General features: G+C 32.9%; 2 protein-coding genes across 6 annotated transcripts in view; one reads left to right on the top strand and one right to left on the bottom strand.

Moving 5' to 3' along the window:
• The window catches only part of BEND4 (BEN domain containing 4), a 59,894-nt gene extending 57,146 nt beyond the window's left edge, over positions 1-2,748 (top strand). Inside the window, exon 5 of the mRNA XM_073805197.1 lies at positions 2,561-2,748. Coding sequence (XP_073661298.1) covers positions 2,561-2,630 — 70 coding nt within the window. The 3' untranslated portion in view covers positions 2,631-2,748. The remainder of the gene's footprint in view (positions 1-2,560) is intronic.
• The window catches only part of SLC30A9 (solute carrier family 30 member 9), a 72,472-nt gene that overhangs the window by 3,898 nt on the left and 55,475 nt on the right, over positions 1-13,099 (bottom strand). For 4 of the 5 annotated variants that reach the window (XM_019928255.3, XM_073805196.1, XM_019928256.2 and 1 more), the window contains 3 exons: positions 10,891-11,056; positions 6,018-6,147; positions 4,324-4,437 (listed from right to left, as the gene is read on the bottom strand). In XM_019928255.3, coding sequence (XP_019783814.1) covers positions 4,324-4,437; positions 6,018-6,147; positions 10,891-11,056 — 410 coding nt within the window. The remainder of the gene's footprint in view (positions 1-4,323; positions 4,438-6,017; positions 6,148-10,890; positions 11,057-13,099) is intronic. The other variant, XM_019928258.3, reaches the window with a different exon arrangement.

Here is a 13,099-nt window from a genome sequence, read left to right as displayed (position 1 = left end):
CCATTCCAATCAACACTTACTCATCCCAATATGACTTGAAAAATTTTAGCTGTTCATGGAAAGTTTAAAATTATTCAATCTAAAAAGCACTATATAACAAATGTGTACTAATAAAAAATCTGATCTTAAGAAAAAGAAACTAAAAAGTTAATTTACTCTGCTTTTTAAAATCAAGTTTTCAGAGAGAAAATTAACCAAATTCCTAAAATGTATGTGTCCATTACAAAGCAGACACACACAATGTGTTTGCTGAATGAATGAGAAAAGAAATAGGATTAATATCCTTAAAATTTAACGTTTAGTGTGTAAACAAGAGATCATGTGCATAGTAGAAATTAATATATTCATATATTCATGAATATATAACTGTTAAATAGAACTGAAAATCAGTAATTGGTGTCCAACTTATAATTTTCATTCATTTTTTCACCAAATACTTATTGGTCTATTATGTCCCAGGCACTGTTCAATGCGAATTGGAATATTTTACACATCACAGATTTTTTTCCAACACTCATATTATACAGAGATAAAAACCAAATTACATAATTTATTTTACAATGTTGTAGACTCAAGTAAAGAAAATACTACAGGAGGATGTAATTAGAGATTCAAAAGACATAGTAAAGGGCAGAGCATTTAACTGGAATTTATTAGAAATTTGCTATGGCATCTTCCCACTGAATTAATTTCCGATAGAATTATTTCCCCCCAAACAAAAAAACTTCATGGAGATATAGGACAAGAGTCTATCTACTGATTGAATATAGAGGTAGAACAACAACAAAAATCTACATTAACAATTCAAACAATTTCAAAATAAGAACAAGATGTATTTCACATTATAATATGGGACTTTATAAATTAGCCTCTATTATTTGTAACATAGCACTATAAGTTACAGACTTCAAGCCAAAAATATCGCCTGTTCTAATACTTAGATCAATGGCATTTACTCAAAGAGATGGCTATAATCCTGCAGAATTTTATCACTGAGTGTGACCTTCCAAAGTAATTCAATAATTATTAAAATTTAAACTTAGAAGGCAACTATGCTTAGATACTAAAAAGGAGCGAAAATACCAATGTACAAAGTTTTTGTTTTCAAAAGAAAATCAGCTTATTTTCATGCACTCTCTCGGTCTGGTACCTTAACTATGAAGAACTTTCTTTTCACTTGAGATTAATTTACCTTATTACCACCTTAGGGATGTTTCCACCTGAAAGTGTAGGCAAAATGTGGCTTCTTGGTTTGAAAGACTTATATAATTCAAAAACACGAGATAATTCAGTCTATTAATGATTTAATAGCTTCTAGTTAAAGCACAAAATTAGCTTAAAAAATAATAATAAGCATATCTGATTGTGATAAGAGTAAATACAATTAAGAATGGCTAACTTGTTAACTATTCTTAAATCGGCTTCTGACACTATTTCTATTAAAGAGTAAAGCCAAAATAGTTAGTTTTAAAAGTCCATTATTTTCCTTGCCAGGGAAATAAAAACAGATAGAATGGAAATGCAACGTTTATTCATTCTCCAATCACCTTGCAAAAAAATAATCATCTCACATTTTATTGAGAACAATGGTATTCAAAGCATGGTTCAAGGATTACTGGGTTACTGAGACATTTTCAGGGGGGACTCCGAGGTCAAAACTATTCTCATAATTACAGTAAGATATTTTTTGCCTTTTTTTTACTATGCTGACATTTCCTCTGATGGCATGGATAAAACTGCTGGCACCTTCACACAACTCAAGGCAACTTGCACCAAATCATACTGGTAGTCATTGTGTTCCTTTATTGCCACCCAGTTTTTTTTTTTTTTTAAAAAGCCAGTTTCACTTTAAAATGTCCTTCATGAAGTAGTAAAAAGTATTGATTTATTAAACTTCAACCCCTGAATACACTTTAAAAAAATATTCGGTGACAAAATGGGAAGCTGTGCTTCACGCTGAAGTCTGATGTTGTCACAAGGAAAAGCATCCCTGTGATTGCTTGAATGAGCTCAATCAGACGGTTTTTATCTCAACACCCTTTTTACTTGAAAGAATAACTAACAAACTATGGTTATTCAAATTTGGGTATTTGGCAGGCATCTTCTTAAGAAATAAACAAAATGAGTCTACTACTTCAAGGAAAACAACAGTATTTGTTGCTAATAATAAAATGCAAGCTTTCAAGTCAAAATTAGAATGTTGAAAAACTCATATCCACCACCATGAGCCTGACAGCTTCCCACTACTTAGAAATGTATCAACATTTGCATGATGTGCATAAATTCAGTGAGCCAGTATTTTCCAAATGACCAATTCATAATGTTAAAGAATCAAGCATGGGTTAAAAAGATTCAATCAGACAATAAAGATGTTAAAAAAAAAAGATTCAATCAGAGTATAAAGACAGACCAAGAGATTTTAATATAATAGTGTATAGGAGACTGCTAATCATACTCAAAGCCAGGCCTGGCCTTTGCTCTTGGCTATTGGGAGGTAATCTCTAGGTCCTTGGAATATTCTGCCTGATAATTATGTCTTTGTTTATCTTTGTCCACACAGTATCTGCTCTACCTCCAGAAGCAGGTGGAAACTAAAGGTGTCGGCTCTTCCTGAGAGGGGCTGGAGATGAAAGGTCATCCACTCAAGCAGTCAACTACAGAGCCCCAAGAACATTTCTGGACACCAAGGCTCGGTTGAGCTTCTGTGGTTGGCAATACTCCATGCAAACTGTCACACACCACAGTCAGGAAAATAACACCGTCCATGACTCCATGGGGAGAGGACAAGTGAAACTCCAGGTTTGGAACTCTGCCCTATGCATCTCTTCCTTTGGCTAGTTTTAATCTGTATCCTTTCATTATAATAAACCATTCAGTGAGTTCTGTGAGTCCTCCTAGTGAATTATCAAACCTGAGGGTGGTCTTAGGAACCACCTGAACTTTGCAACTGGTGTTAGAAATGAAGGTGGTCTTCTGGACTGTGCCCCCTAACTTCACAAACAGTATATGAAAAGTTCATCGATATGGTTTCAGATTTCACAGCACAACTATGCTTTAAGAGGTTACTGGTTGTCAGGTTTTGGTGTAATATTAAAAGAGAATACCAAGTATCTGGAAAGACTATAAGAATACTTAAAAAGGCTCCTCCTTTTTCTTCATATTCTTCAACCAAAATAACGTATGGTAATAGACTGAATGCAGAAGCACAAATGGGAATCTAGCTGTCTTAGATTTTTGTAAAAATGTAAAATACCACTCTTCTATTTATTTCATTTTGGAAACTATAGTTACTTTCCTTCAAACTGTTATTTATATTAACATGAAATACGTTTATTATGTTTTCTAAATGAATATTTTTAAATTTCTCAATTTTAATTAATAATTTGGTAAATATAAATAAATATAACTAAAAAAAACTCTTTGAGTCCTCAATAATTTTTAAGAATCCTAATATCAAAATATCGAGAATTGTTCATCTAGAAATTCTGAAAATCATGCCTGATAAGCTCATGAACTATAATATTAACATTAACAAAATCATCTCTTTTGAAGTGCTTCTATTAATCTGATCACATATCTAGATTCTAAAAGATAGTAAAATAGTGATAGAAATGTTTCCCTTCAATTTTTGTCTTTGTTTCTCTTCAATTTTTAACAAAATTAAACAAAAATCAACATCAGCTAAAGAAAATACATTGCCTTCAACAAGTTATAAACGTTAAAGATCATTTACAAGTTTTCTTCATTGCAAACAATTAGAATTCAAATGTCAATAAATGACAATTTGAGAGCACTGACACTTTTTTAAAGGCAGTCTGGTTAGGTAATATTTCAGTAAAAAACCAACAGGTTGTAATGATCTCCAACTGAACAGAAACAAACAGAAAATATAAAATAATGTCAGACGGGCTAAAGCAGTATGTATGTATATGTTTAAGGTCACACTCTTTTTTAACTTTAGAACAGAGTCTAAAGTTTCCCTTTTACCTTTCTCTAGAAATGTTAGAAACGCTTCTTATTTAAAGACAAACAAGAAAAAAACCGATTATTTTAGAAACTAAGCAAGCAGTATAGAATAGTGGTTATAAGTATGGAATTTGAAATTGAACAGCAAAGGTTCAAATCGCAAGTCCTATACTACCCTGAATACATTATCCAACTTCTCTAACCCAATCATTTTCTTGCCCATAACTACTGATACATCATGGGGTTACTGAGAAAATAAAAGCACATAACTGATGCAATTAGCATAGTGCCTGACATAGATAAGTACTCAAAAAGTAGCTGACACTGTATTATATTATTATTATGAATACATCTTACTTTCAGTTCCTTCTCAAGCCTATCTACTTCAGCTCCTAAAGTATCAATAATATTTTCTCCATGTTTAAGCATAAAGGTCTCTAGTTCTTCAGGAGTCTTCACTTCTTGAATTTCCTATAAAGAAAATGATAGCAGAAAAATGAAACAGATTCTTAAGAAAGTCATAGTGGTACACTGATAATTTCTTTTAAAAATTATAACCAACACCGTTAAGTTTAATAAAAAATGAAAAACTTTCAAGCCATAGGCAATGGACCACATATTTCAAAAACAAAACTCAACTTGAGAAAAAATTGAGTACAACGGTCTACAGACCGTAGCACTGCAAAATCAGTGGGAAAAGGATAGACAATCAATAAATAGTGCTGGGGAAGTTTTTTTTTTAGAGGAAAATGCATATACACAACTGAGGAAGGATTAGTAACTAGTATATTAAAAATAAAACATTTTTAAATCTGTCAGAATAACAGAAATTAAGCGAACAAAGCAAGTACAGGAAATCCCAGTGGTCAATAAATTTCTATGTTTATTAACCTCACTACTACCAGGGAAATATAAATTAAATCAACAGGATACTATTTCATATCTATCATAATGATAAAAATTTCGAAACTCTGTCAATACAATCTAGCGAAAATGTGAAGCAATAGAAACTTTGATACATTGATGGTGGGAGTTAAATTGACACACTTTGGAGAACAATTTGCCAATATCTAAGGAAGTTGAAGATATGTTCATCCAATGGCCCACCTATACTTTAAATCTAGCTATGTAATGCCCTAAAGAAATTCTTGCACATGCAAACAAGGAAACATCTATAAGAATGCCACTGTGGCACTGTTTCCAATAGTTTAATACTTGAAACAATATAATTGTCCGTGAAGTAGGGACTGGATAAGCAAACATCTTACTAATATGGACTATTAAATAGCAAGTAAATTAATTAGAGGTATATATATTAACATGGAGGAGGAATCTCAAAAACATGCTGTTTAGCAACTTATAGAGGAAACCATTATGATACAATTTATACCAATTTTTAAACATCTAAAATGTTACATATTACGCTAAGAAAAATATGTTGAGAAGTATAAAAAACTGAATGGAAATGACAGGTACTAAATTCAAGGTAATTGTGAGTTCTGGGGATGGAGAAAAGAGAATGGGATCTATAAGGAGAAACAAGGGCTGTAATATTTTTGTAATGATTTCTTTCTTTTTTTAAGATCTTAAGCAAGTACAGTACAGTAAAATGTTAATATTCGACAAAGGCAAGCGGTAGCTTCTGCTCTGTTCATTATATTATCCTGTATAAATTTTCTTTTAAAGTACTCTTAATAAAAAAAGCATGGATTCTGGAGTCAGAGAGATCTGAATTCACATCTGATCCCATATGATGGCTCTGCAATTTTAGGCAAGTTACTTAATCTTTCTGTGCCTGAATTGGCCTATATATAAAAATGAAAATATTATTTCTTTACCTCACAGGTTGTTGACAGTAAATAAAGTAACATATATAAAACACCTGGCACACAACAAGCACTTTAATAATAAGTTACCTCTTCTACTGTCTGAATCAGTTGAAACCTGAAGTGACTTTTAAGACTTATAAAAGAAAAAGTTTTATTTACTTAGGAAGTAATTTTTATAACCCTTGGCTATATAGGAAGAAATCAATAAATACTTTAACTTACTTGTAGCATTTGGTCAAAATCTTGTTTTTCCAAATATGATCTCGTAACAACTCGTCCATCGAAATCTACTTCTGCCTTAAATCTTACTTTCCCTAATCCTAGATCTGTGGCTTTAACGTCATGAATTGCCCTGCAACCAAAAACAATACATACAAATTTATATACACAGACATACATTTTAATGGCAAAAAGTCTAGAATTCTTGTTTTTTACTACCAGTGATGAAAAATGGACTAAGATGGCTTTCAGAGTGTTCGCCATTAAGCACCACCTATCATTTTCCAAACAAATGTTCATTTAGCTCTTTTTGCATAATGCCATACGAAGGTGTAAACAATAAATACTATTTTATGGTAATTTGTATATATATGAACTGCATAGTTTGTGGATTAAAAAATCAACTCTAAGTTGCTTTTCTAAAAAACAAAAAAAATTGCTTTTCTACAATGTTGTCATTTTATCTTATAATCCTTTTTTCCTTTTTTCAATAGCTTCTTTAAAAGTCTTCATACAACTCTGTGAAGTACTCCATTAGCATGAGGTTGATAATAACTACCTAATGGGACTGATGTGGGGAATGATGAACCAACATATATAAAATGTTTAATATGCTACCAATTACACAGCAGGCATTTAATCAATGACATTCATGAAGTAGATTAAGATGGCATCTTTACTTTACAGATAAAACAATCCCAGAGGGGCATAAGTGACCTGCCTAAGGTAACTCATCTAGGCAACAGGAGAGCCAGGACTCACCCCCAGATCTTTAGATACCCAAACCTAGTGGTCTTTCCATTGTACCATTCTGCCTTCCAGAAAAGGAAGCAGACGCTCAAGCATAATTGCTCTTCCATACCTCCTGCCCTAATCCTCAGGAATCAATTTTCTCCAGAAAACTACTGAGAAATTCCTTTCTTTCTAGAGTAATCATTATAATATCTTTTCTTTAGAGGATACATAAGAAAATTATAAACACTCTGAATTCTGAGGACATAGAGACATCCTACTGGGAAAACAAGCCTAAGTGAGAATCCAAGTACTCTTAAAACATCTGACTCTAATTTCTGAGAGATCTTAAGCAAGTTACTAAATACTGAGTCTAAAATTCTTTATCTATGTGAGTAAAGAAGTATAGATGAAAATAAGAATTAATGATTTTACATTTATAAAGTTATGTATGCCCAGACTGAAATAGAACTTGTCCAGATTGGTAAGAGGTTATATAATTTATTCATTTAAAAAAAGCATATCTAACTCAGTCTTAACACAAGATTTAAAATACTCATGATTTGACTAATGCTTAATTAGCAGTTAATAAAAATGTTCTGATATACTTCTTCCCTATGTTCTTACACATAACTAACTGCAGACAGAAAACTGTGATAGGCAGCTTCTATCATGGTTCCCAATGACCCCCCCCAACCCCCTACTGTGTTCAGGCCCTTGTGCAACCCTCTCTCCTTCAACTGTGGGCTAGACTTAGCGATTTGCTCCTAACCAACAGAACACGGCAAAATGATGATATGTCATTTCCAAGATTAGATGATGAACCTGTGACTTTTATCGTGTTCATACTCAATATCTATTGTCTTCTCAATCTGCATACTTTGATTAAGCAAGCTACCATGTTGGACAGTCCCACATGGCAAGGAACTAAATCCTGTTGATAACTACATGAGAAAGCTTAGAAGCTGATCCTTCCCCAGGAGATGAATATAGTCCCAGCCAACACCTTGACTGCAGTCTATGAGAAACCCTAAGGTAGAGACCTAGGTAAACCGTGCCCAGATTCCTGACCCACAGAGGCTGTGAGGTAATAAATGTTGTTTTAAATCACAAAGTTTTGGGGTAATTTGTCACAGAGCAATATAGATAACTAATACATTGATTAAAAAACTGTATGAACTTCCTGGAATACTAACATTTATTTTTTCCAACAATTTAATCTACAGATCATCACTATTCCAGAAAATTTCAAATTTGCCACAGTGAGTCTTTCTATTTACAGTTCTTTTTTTAGACTTTAATTATAAACAATATATGCAAAATTATAAACACACATATACCTATCAAATGGGTACCAAAATACATGAAGCAAAAACTGAGAGAAATGAAAGGAGAAATAGGCAATTCAACAATAACAGCAGGAGACTTTAACATCCTACTTTCAATAATGGATAGAACAACTAGGCAAGAAGATCAACAGGGAACTAGAAAACGTGAGCACTATAAAATCTAACAGACACAATGCTCCATACAACAGAAGAATATACATTATTCTCAAGTACACATGGAACATTATCCAAGACAGATCATATGCTAGGCCATAAAACAAACCTCAGTAAATTTAAAATGACAGAAATAATAAAAAGAATGTTCGGCAACCACAATGGAATGAAGTAAGAAGTAACAAAGACATTTGAGAAACTCACAAATATGTGGAATTAAACAACACACTCCTAATTAACCAATGGCCAAAGAAGAAATCTAAAGTGAAATTAGAATATATTTTGAAGTGAATGAAAATGAAGACACAACATACTAAAATTTATAGGATGCAGTGAAAGCAGGGCTTAGAAGGATGTTTATAAATGTAAAAGCCTATATTAAAAAAGAAGATGGATATCAAATAAAAAACTTAACCTACCATCTTAAGACACTGGAAAAAGAGCAAACTAAACCTAAAGCAAGCAGAAGGAAGGAAATAATACAGATTAGAGGAGGAACTCATGAAACAGAGAAGAGAAAAACAAAGAAAATCAATTAAACCAAAAGCTAGTTCTCTGAAAAGACCAAGAAAATTGAAAAATCTTTAGCTGGACTGACCAAGAGAAAAAAGAAAGAACACTAAAATTACCAGAATCAGAAATGAAAGAGGAGACATTAGTACCAAACCTAAAGGAATAAAAAGGATTACAAAGGAATACTAGGAACAGCTGTACACCAACAAATTAGATAACTCAGAAGTAATGGACAAATTTCTAGAAAGACACAAACTACTGAAACTGACACAAGAAGAAATAGATAATCTGAATAAACTAATAACAAGAGATAGAATGAGTAATCAAAAAACTAACCATGCAGAAAAGCCCATGTCCAGATGGCATCACTGCTGAATTCTACCAAACATTTAAAGAAGAAATAATAACAATTCTTTATAAACTCTTCTAAAAAAACAGAAGAGGAGGAAACATTTCCCAATTCATTCTATAAGGTCAGTAGTATCTTGATAACAAAATCAGACAAAGACATCACGAGGGAAGGATATTAATATGGAGTATCTCACATTAAGTTATTAAGCCTAATACTGATTCTAAGAATGCTCAATTTCAAATCTTGATCCAGTAGGTAATTACTTCTTAAGAGTATACATATAGAGCTTAGAATATAAATCTACTACTTACATACTCATTTGTTCTACTGAAGATATAGAGGTCATTTGTTTTTTTTTTTTAATTAATTAATTAATTTATTTATTTTTGGCTGTGTTGTGTCTTCCTTGCTGCACACGGACTTTCCCTAGTTGTGGTGAGCAGGGGCTACTCGTCACTGCAGTGCGTGTGCTTCCCATTGCGGTGGCTTCTCTCGTTGCAGAGCACGGGCTCTAGGCGCATGGGCTTCAGTAGTTGTGGCACATGGGCTCAGTAGTTGTGGCTCATGGGCTTAGCTGCTCTGCGGCATGTGGGATCTTCCTGGACCAGGGCTCGAACCCCTGTCCCCTGCATTGGCAGGTGGATTCTTAACCACTGTGCCACCACGGAAGTCCTAGAGGTCATTCTTAAAAGATTTAACTTAAAGATTTTAATTAGGAAAAATACATTCTTATTTTGAAGTTTATATATGCATATGTAGGTAAGTAGTAGAAAAATCAGGATTTTTTTGGATGTGGACCATTTTTAAAGTCTTCATTGAATTTGTTACAATACTGCTCTGTTTTATGTTTTGGTTTTTTGGCTGCAAGGCATGTGGGATCTTAGCTCCCCAACCAGGGTGAAGTCTTAACCGCTGGACTGCCAGGGAAGTCCCCAAAAGCAGGATTTTAAAGGACTGTTCCTTCCCCTTCATTCTGAAACTACACTGCTGCTGAAGTTCAATAAAAAGTCCTATTAGAATAGAACTTTGCATCTCTTCTGATTACCTCCTAACTCTTCAATTCTTTATTTGTATATCATTTAAAGATAAAGATTATATGGAAAAAACATTTAATATAATCTAAAACAAGAAGTCTATTTTCAAAAAAAGTATAAATTATATTCAACTTGGTAATCATATCCCCATGAATAAAAATCTTAAGTTTAATATATTTAATTTGAAATTATAATACAAATATAAGGCAAATACAAATATGAAGGTTTCATATAAGTGGTTCCACATTAAAGAGGCAAATACTTTGCAAACTTCTGTTCCCATTACATCATCTAACTGTTCCTTATTCTAAAAATTAAAGATATACAAATTTAAAAGGAAATTTAGGGAGTGTCCTACATGCTTTCACTTGCTTTCTTGTAAGGTTGCAATGCTGCAAAGTAATAAGATTAAAAAGTTCTAGGGCTTCCCTGGTGGCGCAGTAGTTTAGAGGCCGCCTGCCGATGCAGGGAACACGGGTTCGTGTCCTGGTCTGGGAAGATCCCACATGCCGTGGAGCGGCTAGGCCCGTGAGCCATGGCCGCTGACCCTGAGCGTCTGGAGCCAGTGCTCTGCAACGGGAGAGGCCACAGCAGTGAGAGGCCCGCGTACCGCAAAAAAAAAAAAAAAAAAAGTTCTAAAGGCTAGGAATTCAAAACCTCTTCTGGAAGTATTTACAAAACAAGCATTTCTATTTCTTAATACGTTTTTGTAAACCTTAACAGCATCACTGGAATAAGCTGACCTTACTGATGGGTCGTTCTCCAGGAGTTCAGTAAGCCGTTGTACTTGTTCTGGCTGGATGGATCGCCCTAAGAGTGCTTCTGTGTTAGTGTAGATGAGGAATGCTGAGACCACACCTAATAAGGTGCCCACACCCAAAGAACCTAGGCTGTCATACAGTGGATTGCCTAAATAAAAGCACAAAAGAAGTCAGTAAATTAACATTTTCTATTATTTCAATGAGCTTTAGTGAGCAAAGAACCAGAATTAGTAAATCAAGGGACTGTAAATTCATTTCTAATTCCTTTAATGACTTTCTCCTAATAGTTTTACTATTCTATGCAGTTGAATTACTTATGATCTGTTTCTTGCACCTGGTCACATGGGTGAGGGTTCAGAGCATTTTCAAATTAGAGACATACTAATAATACAATGAAGAGTCCATTTCTTTTTGATATATCAGTAGCACTTTTCCTATCTCAAGTTAACAAAATAATTGTAAAATCAAAAGCTAAAAGAAATAACCATTTTTGTGTCTTATTCTTACCAAGATTCTGTGAAAGAACTAAGCCATACAAAAAATTATATGAGGTACTCTTATCTCATTCAACCAAGAATGATACATAGCTAGTACCATTCTAGATTTAAAAAAAAAAAAAAAAAAAAGGAAGTTAATTCCTTGCCTCTAATGGCTACCTCAGAGCAGTGGTTCTCAAAGTGCAGTCCTTTGACCAGCAGCGTCAGCATCACTCAAGAACACGGTAGTAATGCAAATTCTCAGGCCTCGCTCAAGATCTTCTACATCAGAAATCTGGGGTTCGGGGTGGGGTGGGTGTGGGTCTAGCATTATGTGCCTTCCCAATCCTGCCAGATGATTCTGATTCTAAAGTTTGCCTTAGGTTATTAGGGCTTTATTCTCTTCCAGAACCAATGAGAAGAGTTGATTTATTATCTATGAATGCATAGGTTAATATTTATATAACAGACATAAATAAATATTATACTTTAAATCTTTATAATAAATTTTACACACAAGGCTTTTATAATGAAAAGTCTTTTTATTCCAAAGATCAAATGTCAATATTAAATTTAACTCTCTTAATGCTTGATAAAGCATTTTTTGTTTTACTAAAAAAATCGCAATTTACATTAGTTTTATTAACATTTAGTCAAAATATAACACTAAAAACTGAATGACTTATTTTGTATTACTAAAGTGTAAAAATATATCCATTTGTAAAACATAATCCACTAGCAAGTTTGTAATTATAGAGTTCAAAATCAAATATTGCTCTTTAGAAATCCAAAGTTAATTAATTATTTTCATTTTAAAATACACATCTATTAATAATCCTACAGAAATCACAGAATTATTAGCTGGAAAATATTTTATTTATTTCTTGGCATGTTATTTAATTTAAATGACAATTTAAATAATTAAATAAAAATTAATGTGAAACTTTCTTGAAACAAAACTTTTTATAAGTTTGATTTGACTGGTTTATAATACTACGTTAAAAAAAATCTATTAAAAGTCAACTTACCTATCAAGTCACACTTTCCTTAAGCCTAAAATTTTGCTAAGTAATAATTTAGGTCTAAAAAATGTCTAAAATGGTAAGGTCAACCAGAAAAACGATCAAAACAATTAGAAATATTTTGGATCACAGTGAACATCAGAGAATGCTGGTTTACTCTTAAAATATACATTCAAAATGAGAACGACCTATTCATATTTCAGGCTATTTTAAGAAATACTGCAAAACTGTGGAAGCTCATCACCTAAAATTATTTAAAATACGCTAGGACAAACAGGTAAGAATGGTAGTACCATTTCAAGAGAATTCCAACCTCAGAAATTGAGTCTTTTCATACTAAATGGTTCCTTTGTTTTAGAAAATAAAAATAAAATGGTTTTTGTCTTCTTATCCACCTGTGCTGTACTGGCCTTCAAAACATTTATCTAGCTACCAAAATGAGGATGGAAGCAACTAAAGGGTCAAGGAAACAGGAAAGCAACAGCAGTTATTATTGGTACTAATAGTAGAAAAAGACAAACGGACAAGAGCTACAATGTATATTTATTTTAAACTTCAGAGTTTATTAAAGTTCTCTCTCATATATTATCTTAAACCTGCAAGGTCACTAGGACAAATATTATTAATATCTTTATAGGTAAAGAACTTAAAGCTCTGTGTAGTTGTGTAGCTTATTAAGTCACAGCTAGAAAG

Source organism: Tursiops truncatus, chromosome 5, assembly GCF_011762595.2.
Source record: "Tursiops truncatus isolate mTurTru1 chromosome 5, mTurTru1.mat.Y, whole genome shotgun sequence".
NCBI lineage: Eukaryota > Metazoa > Chordata > Mammalia > Artiodactyla > Delphinidae > Tursiops > Tursiops truncatus.
The sequence above is the reverse complement of the archived record's forward strand: the minus strand, read 5'-3'. Positions and strand labels throughout refer to the sequence as shown.